A 27,252-nucleotide genomic window follows, 5' to 3' on the forward strand; every position below is an offset into this window, starting at 1 on the left:
GATGATCCCATACCCAAGAAGGACTAGTGCCTCACCATGCAGTCCTGGAAGCCAATTTTAGAAATTAATATTTAATTAAATTTATAACATAGGTGGATTTGGATCAATAATGTTAAGCATCGTTTGCTATCCAAATCTAAACCATTAAGAACAGATAAGTTAAATTTGGAACCAATAATGTTAAATTCCGTTTGCGATTCCTAATTTAATTTCTAAAGAACACAGTGGGTTGTTTAGGAAAGGTTCGACACTTGTATAAAATTTTTGTACAATGGAACCAGTACGATCTTCCTAGGACCAACCAATAATTGGTATCAGAGCTAGGGTTTGCCTTTGTGTGTTTGGTTTTCAGTTTAATTATGCACATGTCATACATAATTTAGGTAGGATAATAGTAGGATGTGCTAACTCTTTGGTTGCAGGCTCCAACTATTATGGCTTACAGATATTGTGTGTGATTGGACCCTTGGACATGTCAAGGGCATTTTATTGTGTGTGTATGATTGTAATACTAAATACAGCAGGAGCTGTATTAGTTATTAGGAATTTACATTTTTGTTTCGATCTAGATTATATGTACATTCCTTTGTGGAATATAGGATCGATATATGTAAAATTCTATTTTTGTCGCGGATCGTATCCTTGCAAGGCGTGGCACTATTGGAGGACCAGAAGCGCAGCGGAAAAAGGAAGCTCGATGGACCCAACGGTATGAATCCTAGGGCTGGCAGCACGCAAAGGACAATGATGGAAAAGGTCATAATAGTTGAAAAATAATTTGAATATTTATTGCTTTTATTTACTGTTATGTGTGTGATGTGTGCTTACTAGGTTAAAATTCCTCACCTTAAATAACTAAGTGGGAGAGAGATTTTTTAATAAATTCCATTACTGATTTGTAAGTGATGCAAACAAACTTACACGTTGGCTTTGAGTGTCTTCCTCCATATCGGATGAGTTTATTTGTGGATCACTAGATCAAACTTTCATTTTTGGATGACTATAGGAAATTAATTAGAAGCGTGTGATCTTCCCCATCTGAAGGGGCACAATCTTATTTAATGGACTAAGTGTCAAGTAATGGTGTACACTTAGACACATCTAATAGTATCCTCCTCATCGGAGTCACTGATATTATTTGTGTGACCGAAGGAAAACCAACTATTAATTTTATTTGTCATAAAGTTAGGATGACAAGAATAAAATTAATGGGTAAAATCTCCTCTTACAAATGTTTGATTTTGTATACGTCCACACTATCGTGGCATGCAAAATTCACAGTGATTTGAGGTGTTGATTAATTTAAATAGTATTGTTTGAGGAATCAATATTATTTTAAATTTAGAGAGTTGACCAAAGTTTATTTTGTGATTCTTAGGACGACTTTCAACCCACTGACCATCATACTGAAAGAGAACAAACTTACTAGTCCCAATTATATAGATTGGAAAAGAAACCTGGACATTGTCCTAACTGCTGAGGGCTATAAGTTTGTACTATCAGAGGAGTGCCCTAATGTGCCTAATGGTGAGTCTACCCAAGAGGAGATTGAGAATCTTAGGAAATGGGTAAAGGCAGATGAGATGGCGTGGTGTTACATTATGACTTCAATGTCAAATGTACTGCAACATTAGCATCAGGATTTACCAACAGCTTATGATATAATGAACAATCTCAAGGATCTCTTTGGTCACCAGGATCGGGCCGCTAGGCAAGAAGCTATGAGAAAGTTAATGGCAACCACCATGACAGAGGGGACTCCCGTAAGGGATCATATCCTAAAGATGATGACTTATTTGAACGAAATACAAATCCTTGGAGGAGAAATCGATGGGGAAACCCAGATTGATATCATTCTCCAAACGCTACTCAGAAGTTTTGAGCATTTCCGCCTGAACTATAATATGAATAAAAAGATGTATTCATTGGCGGAACTGTTGACAGAACTTCAGGCAGCAGAAGGGCTATTTCGTCACAATTCTCATATGCACTATGCTGAAAATGGTTCTACTTCTGAGTCAAAAGGCAAGAAGAAGAAGAAACAGGCTGTTTCAGCAAAGAAGGTGAATAAACCTCAAGGTACAGGACAAAAAGCTGGAATGAAGAAGTCGAAGGGCAAGTGCTTCATCTGCAAGCAGTCAGGACATTGGAAGGCAGACTGTCCTCGTAGGAAAGAGAACAATAAAGGTATATCTCATTCTCTAGTAGTTGAAACATATTTAGCGGTGTTATCTACCAGCACCTGGTGTGTAGATACGGGAGCCACTGATCATGTCTGCAACTCTTTGCAGGGGTTCCAGGAAACCCGACGACTATTTGAAGGAGAAATAATTGTCTACATGGGCAATGCTACTAAGGTGGCGGGTATTGTAGTGGGAGACGTCTACTTATCTTTTGATAGGAATAGAAGTTTGGTTTTAAGAAATTATCTTTATGAACCCCGTTTTAGAAAGAATTTAATTTCAATTTTTAAACTGTATTTGGATGGATATTCTGTTTCTTTTAATAGCAATGTGGTTATAAAGAGAAATAGGGTTATTATCGGTTTTGGTGCATTTGTTGGTAATTTATATACTTTAAATCCAATTTCTTCCACAAAGCAACAAATGAAAATTAATAACACATCTTCTAATTCCAATAAGAGAAAGGAACCTTCGGAGATGAACCAAATATATTTTTGGCATCTAAAACTTAGTCATATTAACTTAAGTAGGATTCAAAGGCTTATAGCTTATGGACTCTTGGGTTCATTAGTGGTGGAAAACTTTCCAACCTGTGAATCTTGCTTGGAAGGTAAAATGACCAAGAGACCTTTTAAGGCCAAGGGGTATAAAGCCAAAGATATGATAGAACTTGCTCATTCTGATTTGTGTGATCCTATGTCTATCCAGGCATGAGGTGGTTTTGAATATTTTGTCTCTTTTATAGATGATTATTCGAGATACGGATACATTTACTTGATGCGCCGCAAGTCTGAGTGCTTTGATAAATTCAAAGAGTACAAGACTGATGTGGAGAAATGTCTTGGTAAAAGTATCAAGACACTACAGTCTGATGGTGGTGGCGAATACCTCTTAGGAGAGTTTAAGAATTACTTATCAAAAGCTGGGATTCAATCCCAATTATCCGCACCTGGTACACCCCAACAGAATGGTGTGGCAAAACGAAGGAATATGACTCTTATGGAGATGGTTAGATCGATGATGAGTTATTCAGAATTACCAAATTCGTTTTGGGGATACGCTCTGGAAACGACAGTGCACATTCTGAACTTAGTACCTTCTAAATCAGTACCCTCTACTCCCATAGAATTGTGGAATGAGCGAAAGCCTAGCCTGAGACATATTCGGATAGTCCAGCACATGTGCTGAAAGCAGATGCTGATAAGTTGGAATCTCATACAGAAGTTCGCGTGTTTGTGGGGTATCCTAGAGGAACGAAAGGTGGTTTATTTTATAGCCCTAAAGATCAGAAGGTCATTGTTAGCACCAATGCCCAGTTTTTAGAAGAAGACTATATAATGGACCACAAGCCCAAAAGTAAAATTGTTCTAGAAGAAATAAGAGAGGACACGTCTACTTTAGTACCAACAGTACAAGATAAAGTATCACAAGAGACTGCAACACGTGTTACAAATGATGCACAGTTACAGACAGTGTCTCATCATAGTGGGAGGGTTGTTAGACAACCTGAGAGATTCATGTTTTTGGGAGAATCTTCGGACTTGATCCCGGGTAAACATGAATCTGATCCCCGGACGTATGACAAAGCACTCCAAGATAAAGATGCAGTATCTTGGCAAAATGCGATGAATTCTGAAATAGAATCTATATATTCTAATAAGGTCTGGGAGCTTATAGAACCACCAAATGGTATAAAAGTTGTTGGATGCAAGTGGATCTACAAAAAGAAAAGAGGGACAGCCGGGAAGGTAGAAACCTTCAAAACAAGACTTGTTGCGAAAGGGTACACTCAATGTGAAGCACTTTGTACTGGAGGTTGGAAAATGAAACCTAATGATTGCACTTTGTACTGGAGATTGGAAAAGAAAGAATTCAATGTGAAGCATGTAGTGAACCCAGATGGGAAACATCCAAAAATGATTCTACCGGTGAAAAGAGAAAAATTGCACGTAAGCTTTTATGGTATTTTCCAATAAAGCCTAGATTACAACGTTTGTTCATGTCATCCAAAACAACATTCCATATGAGATGACATTCTGAATCTCACACAAAGGATGGTTACATGCAACATCTGACTGACTCTCCATCTTGGCAAACATTTGATCATAAGCATTCAGAATTGCAAAGGATCCTAGGAATATGAGGCTTGGTTTAGCATTAGATGGATTTAATCCATTCAAAAATATGAGTGTGGCATATAGTATATAATCAGTCATTTTAATGCCATATAATCTTCCACTATGGATGTATATGAAGCAACCATACTTTATGTTGTCACTATTGATACCTGGCTCATTTGCTCCAGGAAATCACATCAACATCTACTTGCAACCTCTTATTGCAGATTTGAAGGATTTGTGGGAGACAGAAGTGCAAACATATGATACACCAACTAAACAAAATTTTCAATTGCATGTCACATTACTATGGATAATAAGTAATTTCCCTAGATATGCAATCTTATCAAGATGAAGCACTAAAGGACAACTTGCATGCTTAGTATGTCACAAATTTACACATTCACAATGGTTAAAAAATGTAGAAAATACTACTATATGTAGGTCCCCGATCGGCCGACAAGAGGGAGTGAATTGTCTGAAATTACAAACAAATCCTTTCTCGATCTTTCGACTAAGTTAGGGAAATACTTGTTTATAAATTGAAAGTAAATGCATTAAATAAAGATAGAGGCAAGAAATATTTACTTGATTTGCAATCAGAGGATTGTTAATCTAAGACATGCAATTGTAGCTCACTAAAATCTCCTCCTTTCAAAGGCGAAGTAGCCTCTTACAACGTTAAAAGTACAAAATAGTAGAGAACAGAACTAGAATTTGAAATACAGAAGTCGTTTGAAAGTGTTGTTTTGAACTATTGAGACTAAAGCACTATTTATAGTCCATTGGTTGAATTTGACCGTTTGTTGACATGATAGCTTCGGGCACCTAGAAGGGGTCCGGATGCCTAGGTGTGGATAAGACTTTATCCATGTTGTCGCAACAGCTCGACAAAGATAAAATTTATCTGGTCCGGGGGCCCAAACCAAGTCTAGGCACTCGGACCAGGTCTAGGCGCCCGGATGCCCTTGCTCTACGAGGCAGGCGTTGAGGCGTCCCTGGGCTAACCAAGGGGTTCCGAGCACTCAGAGTATTCGGGTGCCTGGACTCGGTCCAGGCGTCTGGACAGTCAACATCTTGTTGACTATCTGGTTCTCTTCCAATTAAGCTTCGTTGCTTGGGTGATTTCAGCCATCCTGAATAGGGCTCACTCGAACCCATTTTTTAGCCTTCTCCTCGAGCAAGCTTCTGCTCTAGCTTTTCGTCCCTCAAAAATGTCGTGTGCTTCCTTCTTATCTGTCATTGTACTTTTCCGTAGCACCTCGTCCCTCAGATGCACCGAACCCATCGACTCTCTTTCGTGTCATCCTTCTTGCTGGCTACATCTTTCGCTCGATTTCCTGTGCTCCCAAGTTCATGTACAGTTAGACACAAGATATCAAACATACACAGGACCTAACTTGACTTGGTTGATCATACCAAAACCACAACAGAGTACTTACACTATATGAGTCACCGTATATTTTTAAATAGTGATCATGTGTTTTAAAAAAATACTATTTTTAATGGCACAAAAGAATTTAGAAGACCACCACCCACACTATTAGGAGACATGGTAATAGATAAGTTGAAAATTTTGAAATTTACATTTGGAAAAATGATTAATGATAATTCAACACTACCATTTAATTGGAAAAAAATTAAGTATAGGTAAAATCATATTTCACCAAAAGATATTTTGATCTTATCGAATCCATTACAATATAATTTTCTTACATGGTAAAAATCAATTAAAAGAACACATATACTGTTGTTTCAAAATCCATATGAAAAATAAAAAAACTGGCTCTTATACCACTGTTGTAATAAATTCAAAATTTATATATCATGTTTGTACACCCATATGTGCAGTAGAAAACTAAAATTTTATTTTATGATTTAACAATTAAATTAAAGGAGTGTTCATATGAAGTTTCAAAATAAATATAAGCATGATCTTTAATCTAAGCATGCATTCCAATCTAAACATACAAGCAAGATCCTTAATGCATATCAAGTGATTGATTCATATAATATCCATCTTGACCCATTGAATGTTAGAACTTTTCTAAAATCCAATGATGTAAGTTAATCATAATCATATCAACGATTCAGAATTTCCAGTGTGGCAAGCAAGTTGCTTATTGTTATGACAACACAAATCCAATTTGTAGACTCTGTGTGGAACTCTTCTACTCTCCTTGTTTCCATTAATTGAAAATCGTTCATAATATTTGATTATATTAAACTTTATTTGACAATTCACTATTTGATCACATCAAACTTTATTCACCAAATTCAACTACTTGAATTTGACTCTCAACGAGAAATAGGGAAATAAATACTTGTGTGACCATCAATGGTTCAATATACAACTAGTCGTGTATTCACAACTCTTTGTAATTTAGGACAATGCTCATCTTTCGTTTGAGTATACCCTTAATAGCCTCATCCTATGATAAACTTCTTGATTATAGGAGATTAGAACTACTTCTGATTAGTACCCAACGAATCATGATAAGATCATCTAGCAGCACTGTCCCATGAATCCCTAGATATCACTGAGTAGTGTTTGCAATAACCAGTCGATTATGATTAATGTATAGTCCGGTCCATTCATCTCATATATCCTGGTCGAATCTACAACCATTAGTAATATTGATTCGACAACCATATAATATTTCTTATAGTGATATCGCATATGCAACTAGGAAATTTCTTTCCTAAAATACATCTTATAACTCTGATTAGAGATTTTATATACTATAGAACAATATATTACATAAGATATCCACACTCATAGGTGCGTGTTAAATCCTCGATTATAATACACTAACTCCTATATATTTCGTTACTACACCAAATCTCACCACCTGATGACCTCAATAGAGTGAGTAAATGAGTTAAAGTGCAGTTCGAGAATATAGAGTCTCAGTGTTGTCCTAGGTCATAAAGATTACTTGTTTATAACCACAAATCAAGAACTTATCCACTTGATAAATGATAACTACTTGAGATGTCCATGTGAGATAAGTTCGATGAACTTTTCGTATAAGCATCTAGCTGTATGCTTGAATATCTTTATGTTCTTACTAATGAAACATGGTACATTATATCACAGATGCTAGTCTCTAACCCGTGCAACCTTTTATTCTTGTTTATTAGGCGACACAATTGACTAGGAATATATTTAGAATATACAATAAATATTGATGTACTTCATAATAGTCATCATATGTACCACCATATCTCACTATAATATATTCAAAGATTTTATCTATGCATTGAGTATTGGTATAAAAATAAAATAAATACCAAATTGAATTAAATTATATTGAAATAAAAATTATTTATTTATGAAAGTCAATAAAGTCAATAAAATCCTAACTAATAGTTAACTTGCAAGACATCTGCTCTAACACCTCAATCCTTGCCTTGCCATCCACTTGCTTAGCAACCAGGGTCAATCTCAACCCTTAAGGCGGCGAATAGAGAAAAAATTAAATTGAATAAATTAAAATTGTATTCATTGAATTGAATAAATTAATTTTTTTTATATAAATCAATCTACCGGACTTTATTATTAAATAAAATCAATTAAATTAATATAAAATTAATAATTCGATCAATTATCAAATTAATTAATGTTTTTAACCGTATATATCAACCGTCAATTGCAATTGGACAGTTGAGTTAGATGGATTTATTGATCAATTGAGTTGTACCGTCATTATCCGATTTAAATTTTCAATTGATTGTTCACAATATAATAGTCGATTGATACGAATTTAATCGAATTTAAAATTTTAAAATCGACATTCAATTGAATAAATCAAAATATAGATATTTAAAAAAACTAAAATTTTAAATCAATTAAATTGAACTTTCTAATCCAATGGATTATTTCAATTTAATCGAGATTTTCTTCACTGCCAATAAAAATTGAGAAGCAATTAGCTATTGAAATCAACTCTTCATGAAATCGGACGGCCACTTGTGTTCCCGATCAATAGATCCGCCTGCGAAGCTAACCAATACAATTCGGGCAAGTGGCAACGTGAGCGTTAAAAGAAATAAAACGTCATCAGATAAGGAGGCAACAGCGATTCCAATTTGCAACCGCTATTCCCGGCCGAGGCGGATATAGTACAGGTCGCAGTGAAGCGCCGGCGCGAAGCAGAGGAGTCTCCACTCTCCAATGGCCTCCCTCCTCTCTCTCCATCTCCCCAAACCCGCCCCCATCCGATCCGTTTCCGCCGTCCCTCTTACCACCGCTACCGAGTCTCTCCAGGACCGCTTCGGCCGGAAGGGCATCAAGTTCAACGACTCCGGCGTCGAGCTCTCCGTCAGGAACGGAAGCTCCCTCCAGATCCGGATCCCAGACGGCCTCATCACGTCCTACAAGCCCAAGGTATACTGGAAGGACGACGGCTTCGAGGAGGTGCTCTTCACCGTGGGCAATGAAGAGTCCGGCGAGGCCCCTCGAGGCGGCCTTGGGTTAGTTCTTAAGACGAGCTCTAGTGGCTCTTCCTGGAGCGCTTCGGAGTGGGTCGTGAAGGACGCCGACTCGGACTCCTTCGACGCCGTCCAGGTACTCGCTCAAATGTACCAATGGAAATTGAAATTAGGGCACGGTTTTATATCCCTTATTTTGGATTGCAGGTGGAATTGAGCTGCACCAATGGAGACGGCTCCCTGGACATTACCTACGTCGTCTCCCTCTTCCCCCTGAGCATGGCTACCGCGGTCATCCTCAAGAACACGGGGAAGAAACCAGTGGAGCTCAGCAGCGCCATGCTGAGCCACCTCAGGTTCAAAAGCCGACGCGGGTGTGCGATTCACGGCCTCAGAGGCTGTTCCTACCTCCCTCATCCGCCTCCCTCCTCAAGCTTCGGCGTCTTGTCTCCAGAAGAGGCCATGGAGCCGGAGCCTCCTTCCTTCCTGGAATCTCTGGGCTTTGGAAATGGTGATGGCGACAAGCCCAAGGACTGGGCCGTGGAGGATGATCTGTATACGATATTGAGAGGCAAATTGAGCAGGGTTTATTCCGCCCCGCCTGAGGAGAGAGTGAAGAGGATCTATAACACCCCGCCTTCCAAGTACACTACCATCGATCAGGTTATTGTACAATACACATCGCTCCTGTGTATCGACTGAAAGGCGTTCGATTTTAACACAATTTTATGTTACAGGGCAGCGGTCTTGGATTCAGGGTGATAAGAATGGGGTATGAGGACATCTATCTGAGCTCTCCTGGCTCTTTCTCCAAAAAATATGGCAAGGACTACTTCATATGCGCCGGCTCTGCTTCAATGCTTGTTCCTGTAGTTGTGAACCCGGAAGAGGAATGGAGAGCGGCCCAGATGATCGAGCATGATAATTTGTAGATCGATGACTGTGCATAAATTTATACCATATTTATTTTTTCTGACAAAAAAGATTGGAATTGCCTGTCAATGTCAGCTGATTACGCACACGGATATCTAACAGTTTAAAATTCTGAGACAAATCTGAGCACAAAACACCGGTAATGGTTTGTTTTTCATCACTGAAGCAGTTCGATCGTTTTTTTCAGTAGAACTATTTCAGAACGAGGCTTCAAGATGAAACATATGCTTTCTGTATCATATCGATGCAGCTGTTTGTAAAAATCATGCCCATGTTTTCCGTATCTATGTGATTTCCAGCACTTGACAAAAATCTAAAGCTACTAAATCATGCAAAACTGATTCACCAAATAGGAAACATGTATTTCCATAGACACAAATCTGAAACATAGCAGAAACTGATAAAGAATCTACATAACTCTGAAAGACTGAAACACAGCACTTGACAAAAATATCAGTTTTACAGAAACATAGCACTTAACACGGACACGAAACCTCATAACTCACTATCAACTTTCTGTTCACCCAAAAACTGATACTAGTGTTTTAGTTGAGTTTCAGTTTTGCACTTTAAATCCTGAAGCCATAACAAGTTGAAGTTGTGTGAGATATCATATAAAGAAGAAAATACATGGTTTCAGGTTTCATACAAAACCAAACGGATACAAGCACAGATTTCATGTTAGAAAGATCATCATCCAAATTTAGGGGGATACTCATTATTCCCCCTTTGGGAGGGGAAAAAAAGCATTCAAATTTGTTATTTTTTTAATTAATTTTAATTCCTTCCATCAATGTAAATCCAAATATAGTGAAACTTTCAATTCCCAGCCTACCCAACCACGACCCTTGAGTCCATAATGAGTTGGTTACCACTGACATGATTAAATGAACCAAAACTGTGACGGATCGGTTACATATCAACCTCAAATTAATCGTGAACTTGCGGTTCATTTTTTTTTTAATTTGACCAACCGATCATTTATAGTTTTTTTTTTTGAACGGTTGAGATTATTTTATAATTTTTTTTATCAATGATTACGATTTAGTAACCATTATTCTCTAAACTCTAGAAATATACATTTTATTATTTTTACGTCATCTTGTCTATTTTTATCTTTGAATTCTGAAATATCGATCACTTTCAATTTCAATTCTCCAATTCTAATAGAAGGAGATTCATTTCGGTCTCAAAAGGGTATAGAAATAGTCCATCTCGACAATATTTAGTTTACCGATGATGAACCAAGCAACTTCTGACAGGCTAGATACAAGAAAGTACCAAAACTTCTAAGGTTAGAGATAATCATATTTAAAATCGTTTATTTTTACTAAATATTTTGAGAAAAATATTCTTCTGTACGAAGAATTGTATGAAAAATATAAGTACTACAAAACTTCTTATAAATTCCAATCGGGAGGTGATTATGGGTCATGATGAAAGTGATACATCAAAATAAAAAAATTTGAAGTCAAATGCTCTCAAATACAACTGTTCAGATTTTTAAGATTAGTGGAGGTACCGATTCAAATTTTTTTAAATATTTTGATAATAAATTAATAGAATCATTAACTAAATTGATTTTTACAAAAATATCTTTCTTTTTGTTTTGGTCTAAATGCACATTTGAACATTTTCAAAAATCTGTTAATTTATTTACTAAAAATATTTCTCAAACTATACTTAGTCATACAATTTAAAATTTAGTAAAGTAGTGAAAAAAATTAATTGAAGACAGATTGATAATTCTTAAACAATTCAACAACATTTATTAGGATTCGATCTTTGATGAATTACAAATTAATCCTAATATCTTTCCATTATTATCCTTAATTTTAGAAGAATATAGATTAATTTTTAAAATATTTTTAATATTATTTTGATAATGTTAGTTCTAATACTACTGTAAGTATTAATAAACTTAAACTTATTTGTTTATGTATATCATGTTTTAAATTTACAGTTCAAGATGGAATAAAAAATTTTAAAAATCAAATTAAATTAATTAAAATTGTTATTTTTTATTTACCGTCATTCTAATATAATGAAATAATAGGATTAATTTTATAAAATTAATGAATGAGAACAAAAATGTTTCCACGTGATATATTCGGAATTAAATATATAAATTATTACCAAACTTATTTCAATATATAGAATTATTATATTTATTTTTTACATAAATACCAATAATACTAATGTATATTATTTCACACCAATGGAATATTAGATCCTAAACTTAAATTATATGTTTTTACATGAAATATTAGTTATGTATTGTGATGTTTTAATTTCATTTAAAAATTATTCTTCTCCAAATCACTAATATTATACAAAATACTAAAATAATTTATATTATATTTATAAAGATATAACTTAAAATTTAGATTAAAAACTAATGTGTCCAGAATACAAACTATTAGTGGTAGTACTCATTTAAAATTTACAAAAACATATCTATTATTAAAACAATGGATGAAAAGTCTACAAATACCTTTAAGTTCTAGATATGAATTTGAGAATTATTTTAGAAGTTTTTTTATTTTAATATAATTGATAGCAAACTAAATTTTAATATTTTATAGTGGTGGCTATATAAGATTCGAAAAATTTTCATCCTCTCAATCATAACCAAAAAATTCCCTCTCTATCATAACAAAAAAAAAAATTCTAACTTGCTTGTGTCAATTATTGTTATACAACGTGATCCGGTGATAAACATAAGAGGACTCACATGAACAGTAGTCAATGATACGTGAGGGTCAAAGTCAAGAGGGTCAACCTACGAATCTTGCTGATCAGAGAGGCCCCCTCGCCGCTCGGCCAAGATAGCGCCAGGGTTAGCGTGAATATAGCTCGACCACGGGTCAGACTTCCGGCGCTCATGATTTGCTCATATAGAGGAATTGCTGTGCCAAGCGGCCCGTCTGCTCGGCTGAGCTGCAGATCAACTAAGGACGCATTCCTGTCCGAGTATGTGCCCGAGGAGCCTTCCCGCTCGGTTTGGCACGCCTTTACGCCCGATCGCCGGGGTGGCCGAGCGGCCCTCTCGCTCGGCTCGGAAACAGACAAAAGGCGCAAAAGAGGACAAAGGAGGCAGACAACTGATGATATCCTTCTCGAGCCAGGTGCCGCCGACGGACAACATGGTCGGCGGCTGGACTAGACAGAGAATCGTACGGTGAAAGTTTCCACTGTCATGTCAGAGATATGCTCGGACGGTTGCGGTATGGCGTCAGACACACTTTTCTGACACGACCATTCTGAGGTATGCTTTAGGAAGCGTGCACGTCTCGAGAAGCGTGCACGCGCCTCCCCAGGATCCTATATAATGCCCCCAGACTTCGACAAAGGTATGCAAGATTTTTCACTGTAGCTACAGTCTCACTACTCTGTTTCATCCCGTCGTTGCCTGACTTGAGCGTCGGAGGATCGTCGCCGGGAACCCCTTCCCAGCTCGGCTTTGTTGCAGGTTCACCGGAGGTCCACTTCACCTCGGAGCTCACTCAAAGACAGCAACGAGCGCCACATCCCCAACATCCGTCGACCCGACTCTCAGACAGGATCACAACGAATATTTAATTTTAGAGATAATATAGTGAATGAATGATGATTACTATGTTACTTTTTGGTAGCACAAATATTACTTGATGATTGAATGAAACCTTCAATAAGAATATAAAGAATGTAATTTTTAGATGATGAGTTAGAAGAGTTTAATATCAAAAAAATTAATATTATAGGAATGGAAAATGAAAATGAGTAATAATGTCCCTTTAAAATAATGAAAATAAAAGAGTAAAAGACATGAATTTTAATTCTCCTATATCCTAAGAGAATACACAATCAAATTAAATAAGTACAAATCCTTTATTTATATATATATATATATATATATATATAGAAATGATATGTTACGGACCAAAATCGTACGAACCGCTGCGGACTTGGCTTCCTGATCGGTCAACAGACCGATCAGGGAACCTCCTGATCGGTCCAGAGACCGATCAAGAGGTTCCCTGATCGGTCTGGTGATCGATCAGGAAGCATGTCCGCAGCGATCTGCTCGGCTTTGTCCGTAACATATCATTTCTGTGTGTATATATATATATATTTTAATTTTTAATTTTAAAAATAGTAATCTTAAACTATTATGAATCATAAATCAAACCATAACCGATGATTCTAAACCATAATCGCTTTGAAAAGTCAAGATTTAAAAACGACATTCTTGAAACCATCAAATTAGAAATTCTAAACAATTGAACCATCAATTCCGAAGTTGGATCTATCCCTCCCTCCTTATCTTCTTTAACATATTTGTTAACATTAACATGAAATCTTAACCTACAATATAACAAAAAGACATCAAGTTGTCACACGGATCAATCTCATTAAACTGAATTGATCGTCCAAAGTTTAATATTATCCTATTCATCATTTTTTTTAAGTCCACTTGTCAAGTTCATATTCGAATTTGATTTGATAATATCGAGAGATCATGAAAGCACACTAAATTAAGTCCAATCACAAATATCATAACGTGAGTTTAGATATCCAATTTATCTCAAAGTCAAAGTACACTGACTTCATAAATGCAATTTGATGTAACTCATAGAAAACGCAATGTTAATCAGCCCACATTGCATAAAAGCTCCAACCAAACAATGACTCTAAACGGGCAGCAAAATGGAAGTGCATGATAACAACCTACGAACCAAACTAAGCTATAGATTAACATGTGTCAAGTAGGAACCAAGCCATAGGGAGGCTCATCATTCTCGGTCATCATCAATAAAAAGATCATTGCTATAATTACCACAAATGCACCCGAAAGAAATCCTAGCATTGTAGTACCATACTTTGCTCTTCTATTGTTCGTAGTTAATATATTCTGATCACCATGCAACACTACACACATGCTGCTTTCAAGGACATCAGCAGTAGATGAAACTGATTCAGTGCCATCTTGCCCTTCTTTACTGTCCTTGATATTGTTCAGCATCCCCAACTGACCCTCATTCTCAAATCTTCTTCCATGGCTGTTGGCAGTAACATTTTGAGACTGACTATCGCTGCCAACAATATCTGTTTGTTTCCATTCAACCTCATTTGATGACTGATGAACTAGCACGCCATTGTTTAGACTATTAGTACACTCAGACTTATTACCAGTAGATTCCTGAAGAGATCTAATGAGCTTTCTTGGTGTTGAGTATATTTTGATCTCATCTATCGTGAGCTGTGGCCTGGACCTCTGTAAAACCATCACAATCATCAGATTACAAAGATAATGCAACAAGGTGCCCATTTTGATTAATCTGATTAAAATAAATAAATAATGCTTTGGTTAATATCTGTTTGCTAACCTGAGGATTTGGTGGAGTGGTATCTTCTCGTGCTAAGTTGGACTCACTGACTTGCATAAACCCAGAGAAATCTCCTGAAATTTCGTCACTTTGATCACTTGGCTTACCTTTAAAGCTCTCATCAAAATCAGTGAATTTGCTGTCGGTACGTGAACAAGATTTTAAGAACAAGCCATCCTTCAACGAAACATCCACAGCACAGTCATCATGGCTCCACAGCCTCCTAGAAGCACGCCTTCCGTTATGTGCAATTTCACAAGGAGCTTGAAAAACTGAAGCAGGTGAATCAGCAAATGCATCATTGGTGACACAAGACTCAATAGTCTGAGACTCTGGGGAACAAAATCGAACAGGAGAGAAATTTCTTGATCTTAAAGGACTCTTCGCATTTCTCCTATGGAAGTTGGAGCCGACCAGTGGACTTGAACTTATCTCATGTCTCGATCCCTTCTGCGAGCCCAGTGCCTTTGCGGTCTGGAGCGCCTCAAATGCTGCTCCCCTCACAAATGGCATCTTGTCATCAGCTTGGCATTTATCCATGACATCAATTATCCTAAATACCTCTGAGGCAATGCTTCTGGGATCGACACACTTCATCAAGAAGTTGATCATTTGAATTGCAGAGAGGCGCTTCTGGGAGTTGTTTTCAGAAGCACCAGTCGCTAATATCTGCAAGCCAGATCGGACAAGCGATCTCGCAAAAGCCTCAGCGATCAAGCCATTGTGCTTTGCCAAGGCCATCACCAAACCCATATGGGCATTGGTTTGGGTCGCCTTCTCTTCCAGAGCCCCCGCGACCTTCAAGCAGACCTCATTCACCAACTCATCTGATGCAAACCTCCAATTTCCTGATTCAACAAGGGCTTTCAAGCAGAGTGCAGCCCCTGATGCAAGACTCTCTTGCGTGCCCATCACAGCATCAGAAAGAGGCTTGCAAAGCGAGGAGATTATCCTCGTCTTCTCATTTTCCTGCATTGACGGATCGATTCCATACCGGGCGATTGCAGGGACTACCTTGGAGCAGGCCTGGTGGAGAGGAAAAGATCCTCCACTGGAGGATAGGGTGTGCATGATGGTGGACATGATGTTATCTATCTGAGGAACGATGTTTTTGCCATGGACTCTAGCCAGAACTTCATAGAGGGAGATTGTACACTCAACGGAAGGTGCACTATTGGTGTCTGAGACTTCCGCGAGGAAGTGCGGGATAGCTTTGGAGTCCAAATCTTTGGCGTAGGTTTTAAGAGCTTTCATGGCGGATCTGCGGCTATCTGCGTCCTTGTCGAGGTTGGCTAGCTCCTGCCGGAGCAACGGACTGAGACTTCTTCCCATAAGCCGAGGATCTAAATACAGGTAAACAACGAATTCTTCACAAAATAATATAGAAAGAAACGAAAAAGGATAAACTTTTCATAGTTAGCATTCATTTATGGGAGAATCAAGATGTGACAACGAATCATGCGCCGTGTATGGAAACAAGATTTCCAAAAATCATCACCAAAATGGAAATACAAAAGATACAAGGGCAAGTCTTTATAGCTCATTTCCATCCAATATAAACCCTATCTTCGACGCAAATGTAAAACGGAAGCTGATTCTTCACCCGATGACAGAAATAGCTAGAAGAACGCGGAAATTCAAGAAAAATTTACGAGGGGTAGAAGAAACAGATGGAAAAAAGCTCAGAATCACCTCGACTGGCAGAAGAAGGGAGGATGCCGCCGATCTGAGCTTAAATGCAATGCTCCCTTCTTCAAACTCCAGCCGCCTTCGCTGAATGCGTCACAGGAGGACAACCGAGTTTGGATTTTGGATCTGGAAGTGGAAGAGAGGAGCGTCAAGGATTCAAAAAAGAGAGGATATAATTAAGTCGATTTCATTTAGGGTTCTGGTGAGCTTTTATATATCGGGGATCGGAATTTACACACTTTGCCATTTTGGCTGAGTCAATCTTACATTTGAATTTCTAGACGAGTCATTTTCCCTCCACAATGTATCGCTTTCGAGTTTATAGGAACAGCCCCACAACGGCCTTTATGCGGTCTTCCTGATCCACCCTGTCTCCCATTTCTTATCTTTCTTCGATGGGGATGGAAGCGTGGACCGCATATACATGAAGGGTAAAATATAAGATGACGTTTAAACTAGTTAAATCTTCAATTTCATGGTTAAATTCTTTTAACAAATGTTTAAGAATTTTATTATCATCGATTTAAAAGCTGATGCATTTGGATTAAAATTACTAAATTTTGAAATCTGATAATATAAATAATATATTTCCTATTAAATAATATAAATCAAAAGGAGATATAAATGATTGATCTTATCTGAAAATTACAGAGATGACGTGCTAAGTACGATAAATCGATCGGTGGTTGATTGATAGAAAATCTTTTCCTATGATCCTGCTCACACGGAAACGATCCAACAAAACGTCAGTGCCTAGAAACCAAAGGGAATTCCTAGCAAAGGTCGTTCGACGCTTAAGTTTGTACAAGCCAAAGTGGGTGGATCAAGAACAATAGTATATGTATGCACGAAGATGAGTTTCAGATCTCTCGAGAGTGTACCATCGTTACGGAGAGAACTCTCCTTTTATATACCACCTCACATAACCTCCGTAATCATAAAATAACAAAGTGTGTCAGAGGTTGTTAGGTAAAGAAGCGAGTATGACCTAGGCAATATGTCATAATCATCCGAGGAATCTTCCATTTACCTATATATATATACTTCTTTTGTCATTTATAGTATCTATTATCATTGAGGTTAATGAAGAAATATGTTGTTATAGGTGATCAGCTGACGAAGGACAAGATGATCCCTGAAGAAGGTCCAGAAGAATATTCTCTAACTTAGTTTTTATTATGACAGGCTATTAGGATTATCTGTTGAATATATATCTAGGCTGGTCCTTAAGTCGGCCGCCTGATTGGGATGTTCAGTTGCACTCTACATAACCTGCTCTATCGTGTATTATACTGCATATATTTTAGCTGGCCATTAAGACTGGCCGCCTTTGTATTTGCCTCGGTTATTAAGTCGTTCAGTTATATTCTGCATAGCCTTGAGACCTTCGTTCGAAGAATGATATATTGCCTTAGTCATGTTGGGAATCTGCTCGAGAAATAATATAGTACCCCATGCTCCTGGGAAGTCCTTCTGATAACTTATGCTTTACTGGAATCCCGTCCAGGTGATAGTATGAGGATAAGTGCTGCAAGCTCGGTCGTCCTTTTACCTGACCGGGCATATAATGGCCTACCAAGAGAAACACAACTACATTCTGAGAGGTTTGGTTAGCATATTAAGCTGAGCTACATCATGCCTTTGCCTGATCGGTTTTCTATACGGCCAGGGTGTATAAACTCATCTAACTTTGTGACCAGATGGATGCACATGCACACTGTCACCTGGAAATCAATTAGGGTGATGACAATCAAGGTCGCCCGGGCATATACATGGGGATTCATACGAAGTAAGAAGTTTAGCTTTTCCTTTGATCATACTTATGGTTCGTCTATTGTGGGGTGAGTGGGTCATTCCGGCCGGCACGTGAGGTCAACCTGTTAGCTAGAGCCCTAGAGACAATCATTTGATGATTGTATATTGGACTTATTGTATCATATTCTTTATAAATAAAGGGCATTTGGATTTTGGTTATTATACTTACTTGTATTGGTGCCAAATAAACTAAGTATAATAATGTCCCTAAGTAGACGGTTCTCACCTATATCAATCGGTTAGTTGAACCGATAGTGAGATGATATAGGGAACACTACTCTTAATCATTCCTAGTCGAGTATTAACATTCAGGGACAATGTTAATGCAATAAGACTAGCATGTAGGTCAACTCGATGACTTGATCTCACAAGTCATGGATATAGAGATATCAAGTTGACACATGGGTATACATTGGAGAATGTATACTGAATGACCCGCCATGAGAAAGTATCATGGATCGTTATATGAGTGTCATATACTTTCTCATGTGGCTATTAGTATGACTATTAGTCCTTAGACCTGAAGTCACCATGGATCCCTACATAAGGAGTTATGTACTTTAGTTTCGTCAAACGTCACCCGTAACTGGGTGGACTATAAAGGCGATTACTAGGTATGTAACAAATTATGCGGAGGGATGTGAGTGATGTAGATGGGATCTATCCCTCCTATATGACGGGAGAGACATCGGTATTCTTGATAGAGTGAGACCACGAAGTGCATGGCCATGCCCAAATGAGTCAATATAGGATATTGAGCTCATTTGATTTAGTGAGTCTACTTGGAGTTCAAGATTTAAATTGATTAGAGGATGACACGGTCTATGCTTCACATTGATCAATCTAGATGTCTAGGATAGAAGGACAATGTCATATATTGTGAGGAGTCACAATTAGTAGTCACAAGGTAATGTTGGATCTCAACATTCTTGTAACTTGGGTAGTAATGATGTGTTGCTAGATACCGCTCATTACTTATGCTCCTAAATGGGTTTAGGGGCATTGTCAACGTTACAAGAACCTATAAGGTCACACACTAAGGGCAATTAGATGGAGACTAGGTTCATTTGATGAACCTAAATGATTAGGTTCATATGATGAACCAAATTGAATTAAGAGTAATCCAAAGTAGGTTAATTGAGTTGGACTCAAGTTGGTTCATGTGTTAAGTGAGTCTAATTTGGACTTAGACTCATTTAATTAATTTAATTCAATGAATAGAGATTCATTAAATTAAAATTGGCTTGAACCAATGGTTAGATTAGATCAACCAATGGATAGAAGTGGTCAAGTTTGACTTGACTTAAGTAGGAAGATGAAGAGTCAAGTTTTTGACTTGACTTTGACTTGACCAATGCCACATCATCAAGGCCTCTTCATTTGGTCAAGTTTGACTTGACCAAATGTCACCTCATGGGAGTTACCAAGAGTTGTGACTCTTGATATTCCATGGGGGTTACAAGGCTTAATGTGGCCGGCAACTTTTTGTGTGGATGAATGTTTTATTTCATTCGAGGCTAATTGATTTCATCTTCTTCCTCTTGCTCACAATTCTTCTCTCCCTCTCCTCCTTCTTGCCGAGACCTTGCTTGAGTGCTAGCACACTCTAAGGTTTCTTCTCTATCTCTTGCTTGTGTGGATACACATAGAGAAGTGTCTACTTTGACACTTTCGAAATCCGGCGAACCGAGGACAAGCGGGATTGCGAAGGGCTTCGCTACAAAGGTATAAAATGGTTTATCCTTATGTAGATCTACTGTAGATCAACGTTTAAACTCGTACTCGTATTTTTCAAATGTTTTTCTTCGCACGAGATCCAGTGGCTAGGGGGTTTCGGGGTTTCCGCGACGCGAAAAAGCGATTTTCGCGGCCCGAAAAACCCAACACACCCGACCTCAATCTTGGTCGCCTTAAGATTTGGCCGCCCTTAAGACACTAAGCTCCTCGGTTCGCTCGGCTTTAGGGCTGATCATCTCTCTCAGCTAACCGTCTCTTCCCGATAGGATTATAACTCGATATAGTTGAATCTAAGAACTTTAGCACTGGGCAATTAATCAAGGCAAGGTGAAGGGATGTTGTTCATTCTCGAATATGATTGTCACATCATCCTAACTTTGACTACCTCGTTATCTTGACTCTAAATATCATGTCATCTTTTGGGTCCATTTGTCATAACCTATATCACTAGCCTTTCCTTCAAGTTTAGTCGAAGGAGGTGTAGCCGACTAACTAGACCCAAGTCCCACTTTCGCCTGTTCAACCTTTTCACTATAGCCGTTCAATAATTCATGACCCCCTTTGTGCCTTGAGGACTTAACGATATTTTTTAAAAAACTACTTATTCACAACCAATTGTTTAGGAGAGATTACCGAGGACGTGCAGAAAAGTTCATGGTCAAAGGAATAATGTCACCTCCATCATAAATGTCTGGGTTGATGCAACGTCGCTTCCCTTTTTATTCTCTGAAACGACTTCTAAAGCACGTCTCCTTGAACAACTAAATGATTTCTTACTTTATATAGATCAATGATCCGTTGCACACCATTTCGATCCAACGATCACAATTAAATTATACTTCATAAAAAACCCTTATTTTTGACACTTTGTCGTTCTCCCCATTAAGCGACTAGTAAATCCTTCATTCTTTCCTTTGTGTTTTCTCATGATTGAAGAATCTGAAGGATCGAAAGATGATTTGGGGGGGGGGGGGGGGGGGGGAATATCGCACGTTAAAACTTTTCTTTTCGAATTGACTCGTAGAACAAATATCAAAGCGGCAGCGGAAAATAATACAAAAGACTCAAGTGATTACTTAATTTGGAGCCTATATCGACTCCTATTCTAAGACTCATGATCTTTGATCGTGGTGTTGGGCAAATCACTATAATTCGTCTTTCCGAGACCTCTGGAAAGAAGCAATTCATACAATGATAGATATAAGATAGTAACAACCTACTATCTTAGTTGAAATGAAGTACAATACAAGCTAAATAAAATTATACCGAAATGGATAAGCAACAATGACGATCGTCGGCACTTTTAACAGAGAAGTATCTTGCTTAACGATGAGCAGAACAGTAGCATAAATAAAGACTTTTCATAGAGATGAACATAAAACTTCGTTACTGCCTTGGACCTCGAGCCCCCCTTTTATAAGCATGGTTCAGTTGACCGAAAAGTCGTTGGGTCGACTGATCCTTTCGGTCAACCGATCTCCCTATCGATCGACTGAACACGCGCCTTTCCTTCTTTGTTGAGATTTGATCTTCGTGTCATTAAGAGCATTAATTATTCAATCAATCGATCAACTTGTTCGGTGAACAGTGTAGTTTCCCTGTTCGTCGAGATTCATCATTAAGTCCTCATTAATGCGGTGATCGTTTGATCAACTAATCCCTGGGTTTAGTCGACAGACCAGTTTGTCTTCCAAATTTGTTTCGACTCGATCTGATCTCTGTTCTATAATTAACCTTGTTTGATCAACCGATCCATGGGTTCGGTTGACTGATTGGACCTGTTTTTATAAAATAGAGTTAAACAATATATGTCCCTACAAAATAAAGGTTTGCACAGTTATATGATACATGAGTAGTAATTGACAGTAACACTATTTTGATCTCAACTTCAAAATCTTCCCGATTTCTTCAGTTGGATCAACGACCTAGGGTTTGTTTCTTTCCAGAACATGACCTTATTGTCACTCCTCTCCAGTTGCTTACCTCAACCTACCTACCAAACACTGGTCCTCTATACCTGTTTGGACTTTGCCGCTTAGCATCGGATCGACTCACTAGGACTTCCTCTCAATCTTCGGTCCTTTAGACCTATCGAGCTTCCCTACCAAGTGTCAGGTCCTCTCGACCCACTTGGGCTTCATGCCTAACTTTCACTATCTGTTAAGACTTTCGTAGTTGAGTAAGCATTCTACACACTCAGTCAGCTTGTTAGATCACAACATGACTTAACTTAAACCTTTGACAACATTAAAACTTAGGTTTGATTTTGGTGCATCCTGTACCAACAATCTCTCCCTTTTTGATATTTGGTAACCAAGGTTTATAGTTAAGTTTATAAAGATAAGTAAACAATCATTTTGTTTTTAACTTAACTCTCCCCCTGAGTTTAACAACTCCCCCTGAATTCATTATCTCTCCCCCTTTGACACACATCAAAAACTAGGGGAAGCACAATCAAACTTGAATTAATTAAGTGTCGAAGTTTAGAAAATAACTGGAAAAATTTGAAAATTAAAGCTTCAAAAGACCAAGTGGTTTTAAAAACTTAATCAAGAATAAGATTGGAAAACATTTCTAAACATATGAGGGATTAAAATTAACCAAAAACTAAGAAAGGAAATTAGTTATTTAGAAAGCAATTGGCTTTGAGTTAAGGAAAACAAGTTGAGGGAGTCTAAAAATATGTGTAGAATTTAAGTTTAAAAAAAGGTAAACTAAGAGAAAAATAAATATACCATAAATCTTTGAAAAATAAAAATCCAAATGTTTTGTAAGGATAGATTTTTGAAAAAAAATATTTGAAAATATTGAAAAGATAAATTCTGAAAATTTTTAAAATTTGGTAAAAAATAATTAAAGATTATGTAAAGATAAATTTTGAAAATTATTGGAAATTTTATAAAGATGAATTTTGAAAATAATTGAAAATTTTGTAAAGATGAATTTTGAAAATTATTGAAAAATTTATAAAGATAAATTTAAAATGATTGAAACATTAGTAAAGAAAAATGATTGAAAAATTGGTAAACAAAAATTTTGAACATCTTAAAAATCCAAAGAATTTTGAAAATTTCGTAACAGAAAAAAATGAAGTTTGAATAATTTAGTCTTGAAAGGATGTTAAATTTGATAATTATGTTCCCCTTTACCTAAACATCCAAGCACAATTTAAAAACTAAAAAAAATATTCTTATGATAAAATGTCCAACCTTCATACTTAGCTGACTACCACAAGATAGCAGTTACTGATTTAGGTTGGTCAATTTGAGCGTTTGGTTCTAACTAGTTTATTATTAGCCAGATTACTCAAATTGATTAATGTATTTTGTTTAAAACGCAGATTTATAGCGATGCACTAACATAAGCATATGAAATCTTAGGCTAAGTCCTAAGTATCTCACACTGTTCTATGTTTTCAAGCAAGGTATCCTACTGTACTTGTGAGATGTTGGCTGCTAAAACTATAGGAGCATGCAATTCTATAGTAAGATCTAGGTTACTTTAAAAATATAAGATATTTTAAAATCTTTTTTAAAAATAAATTTTGAAAGGGGAATATTTTTAAAAAATAACTTTAAAAACTAATAATTAATAATTTTCAAAAATATGTTAAGAAATAAAGAATCCTATTCTATAAAACACATGCCTAATTCAGTTTCAGGTAACAATTTAGTAAATATATCAGCTAGATTAGATTTTGATTTAATATAGTTAAGTTCAATATTCCTTTAGTGACATGATCCCTAACGAAGTGATGTTTAACTTCTATGTGTTTAGTTCTAGAGTGATGGACTAGATTTTTAGTTAGATTTATAGAACTTATATTTGTTGGTGTAGGAAGCATCCAATGATCGAACTTGGGTTTTGATTATGTCAAAAGGTCCAAAGTTAAGTTGTCTTGTGACCTAACAAGTTTGAATAAGCTTGCAGAAAAATCCTAAGTGTACTTAGGCAAAAGTCCTAGTGGATTCTAGGCAGGTGGAAAACCCAAGGGGGTGGTAACCCTAGGTCCTAGGGAGTGGTAACCCTAGGTGATAGAAAGTCCTAGCTGTGGTTAGGCAGGTGAAAAACCCTAGAGGGTGGTAACTCTAGATTATGAAAAATCCTAGGGGGTGGTAACCCTAGGCAGAAAGTCCAGTCGGTCTAGAGGACCGATCTAACAATAGGTAAACTCTCTTGAGTGGAGTAGGTGATGACGCGTTCCCCAATGAGGGGACAGTAGGTGTCCATTCGACCTAGGATTTTCGGAGGAAATTCGAAGTCAGAATCGGACAGTCCGGTGACTATCAAATACTTGTATTTATCTTATTTTATTATGCTAACTTTGTTTTGTAGGGTATACTTTGTTTGTGGACTAATATGCCTTGCAGGAAGGGAGTTACACAAGAGAAGTCTTGGATGAACAGTAACTGAGGCACCCTCCATGGAGCTTGGAGGTGCCAAGGGTGCATTAGTCAAAGACTCTGCGCAATAGGGCAGAAGGTGCCCTCCAAGGCTGCTGGAGGCACCTTGAACGCTGGATGGAGGGTGCCCTCTATGGAGGTTGGAGGCGTCTTCGGGTAGATAAGCAGCGGGTGCTGCGGAGTTTATCGACGCTGTGGATTCAGAATAAAAGTCTTGGTTGGAGGCGCCTCACATGGGGATGGGAGGCACCCTCAAGAACTTATATATGGATCGTTCGAGAAGAAGCCAGAACAAGAATTCTACAAGCAATCTTCGAAGTCATGCTCTACGCTGAAACGACTCAACAACACTCAGCTGTTGTTCTGACAATCGACGACTACTTCCATAATCTTTTATTGTCAGTATAATCTTTTTAAGTTCAGTACTTGTAATTAATCTTGTTAAGATTCTCGAACTTATAGTGATTTCCCACTGAAAGTGATCAACGATCGCGGACCTTGGAGTAGGAGTCGACACAGGCTCTGAACCAAGTAACCAAAAGTGTTAGCGATTGATTTTAGTTTACTTCTATATTTCACTACGTATTTACAAAACAAACGAATTAGCCACGAGCGCTATTCACCCCCTCTAGTGCTTTTCGATCCTACAATATTATCAATGTAGGTTTTTACATTTTTATAAACTAGATTAAAATATTTTAAAGTATGGTACATCTATATCGATACACATTCACCCATTGCTATGTATTTTGCTTCAGTAGTAGATAAGACAACACAATGTTACTTTCTACTAAACCAGCTAACTAAAGAAGATCCTAGTAGTTGACATTCTCCACTTGTACTCTTTCTATCTAACTTGCAGCCAGTATAATCTGAATCAGAATAGCCAACTAACTCAAAAAGTGATGTTCTTGGATACCACATTCCTACATTAATTATTCCTTTTAGATATTTAATTATTCTTTTAACATAAGATAGGTGGGATTCTTTAGAGCATATTTGATATTGAGCACACATACTTACTGCAAATAATATGTCAGATCTGCTTGCAGTTAAGTATAGTAGGCTACCTATCATGGTTCTATAGTATTTTAAGTCAACTAATTTACCATTTGGGTCACTATCTAGATTAATGTTACTTGTCATAGATGTTTTTAGTTCTTTAGAGTTTTTCATACTAAATTTCCTAATTAATTCTTTTGTGTATTTAGTTTGGTGTACGTAATTTTTTTCTTCAGTTTGTTTAATTTGTAGTCCTAGAAAGTAGTTTAACTCTCCAACTAGACTCATTTCAAATTCATTTTCCATTAGGGTTATGAATTCTTTTAAAAATTTAGAGTTGGTTAAACCAAATACAATATCGTCTACGTATACTTGAGTGATGAATATGTCGGAGTCAAAGATTTTAATAAAAAGTGTAGGGTCAATTTGACCTTCTCTAAATACTTTGGAATTCAGGAAGCTAGAAAATCTTTTGTACCAAGCCCTAGGTGCTTGTTTTAATTCATATAGTATCTTTTTTAATTTAAAAATATAGTGTGGGTATTCTAGGTTTTCAAAGCCTGGTGGTTGACTTACATAGATCTCTTCTTTGATTTGCCCATTTAGGAATATAGATTTAACATCCATCTGATATAACTTGAACTCTCTATGTGCTGCATAGGCTAGCAATATCCTTATGGATTCAAGTCTAGCTACCAGAGCATAAGTCTCATCGTAGTCAAGTCCTTCAACTTGACTAAATCCTTTGGCAACTAGACGGACTTTGTTCCTTACTATTTCTCCTTTGTCATCTAATATATTTCTAAAAACCCACTTAGTGTCAATAACTGACTTATGTTTGGGTAGAGGGACTAAATCCCACACTTAGTTTCTTTCAAATTAACCTAACTCCTCTTGTATTGCAATTATCCAATCAGATTTAGTTAATGCATTATCTATGTTTTTGGGTTCAATTTTAGATATTAGTGCTATTTGACTTAAGTTCCTAAAATTTGACCTGGTTTGAACTCTTAACTCAAGATTTTCTATTATTTGTTCAATTGGATGATTAGGGTTTAGTCGTATTGTTCTTGAGTTGTTTTTTTTTCAATTTTTTTTATTTTGTGTTAATTGGTCTTCTTCTTCTTGATTTATTGAATTAGATTGATTATTAGTTTTCTCAAGGTTAATTATATCATTACTAACATTTTCATCAAAGGTGACAGTAGTTATTTCTTCAATTTTTAGAGTGGATTTGTTATAAACTCTATAAGCTCTACTTGTGGATGAATATCTAAGAAAAATTCCTTGTTGGGGTTTTTGAAGTAAATTTTCCTAAGTAATCTTTAAGATTACATCCAAATACTTTGAAGTATTTTATGTTTGGAATTTTATTAAAATAAATTTCATAAGATGTTTTATTTAGAAATTTATGGATTATGATTCTGTTTTGCGCATAACAAGCAGTATTAATAGCTCCAGCCCAAAAATATTTAGGTAAATCATATTCATTTAGCATTATTCTTGCAACTTCTTGTAAGGTTTTATTTTTATGAACTATTAGACTATTTTGTTGTGGAGTCTTACGACA

At 36.9% G+C, this 27,252-nt stretch overlaps 2 protein-coding genes across 2 annotated transcripts; one reads left to right on the forward strand and one right to left on the reverse strand.

The window, feature by feature from the left end:
- The first annotated feature begins 8,368 nt into the window (after positions 1-8,368).
- Positions 8,369-9,741, forward strand: LOC122015719 (photosynthetic NDH subunit of subcomplex B 2, chloroplastic-like). Its single transcript, XM_042572742.1, has 3 exons — positions 8,369-8,870; positions 8,942-9,397; positions 9,472-9,741. Exons 1-3 carry the CDS (start codon positions 8,478-8,480, stop codon positions 9,664-9,666), a joined length of 1,044 nt encoding a protein of 347 aa, XP_042428676.1. The 5' UTR covers positions 8,369-8,477; the 3' UTR covers positions 9,667-9,741.
- Positions 9,742-14,251: 4,510 nt separating this feature from the next.
- On the reverse strand, positions 14,252-16,938 carry LOC122014399 (protein SINE1-like). The gene is made up of 3 exons (XM_042570628.1): positions 16,729-16,938; positions 15,037-16,379; positions 14,252-14,924 (listed from the first exon to the last, which is right to left on the reverse strand). Exons 2-3 carry the CDS (start codon positions 16,366-16,368, stop codon positions 14,412-14,414), a joined length of 1,845 nt encoding a protein of 614 aa, XP_042426562.1. The 5' UTR covers positions 16,369-16,379; positions 16,729-16,938; the 3' UTR covers positions 14,252-14,411.
- Positions 16,939-27,252: the final 10,314 nt, after the last annotated feature.

This window comes from Zingiber officinale, chromosome 8B (assembly GCF_018446385.1).
Source record: "Zingiber officinale cultivar Zhangliang chromosome 8B, Zo_v1.1, whole genome shotgun sequence".
Classification (NCBI taxonomy): Eukaryota; Viridiplantae; Streptophyta; class Magnoliopsida; order Zingiberales; family Zingiberaceae; genus Zingiber; species Zingiber officinale.

Bases quoted from the DNA above. Each gene is read 5' to 3' on its own strand.
- LOC122014399 (XM_042570628.1), bottom strand. From the start codon at position 16,368: ATGGGAAGAAGTCTCAGTCCGTTGCTCCGGCAGGAGCTAGCCAACCTC. The intron at 14,925-15,036 runs GTTAGCAAACAG...ATGGTTTTACAG, and splicing joins CCACTCCACCAAATCCTCAG to AGGTCCAGGCCACAGCTCAC.
- LOC122015719 (XM_042572742.1), top strand. From the start codon at position 8,478: ATGGCCTCCCTCCTCTCTCTCCATCTCCCCAAACCCGCCCCCATCCGA. The intron at 8,871-8,941 runs GTACTCGCTCAA...TTTGGATTGCAG, and splicing joins ACTCCTTCGACGCCGTCCAG to GTGGAATTGAGCTGCACCAA. The intron at 9,398-9,471 runs GTTATTGTACAA...TTTATGTTACAG, and splicing joins AGTACACTACCATCGATCAG to GGCAGCGGTCTTGGATTCAG.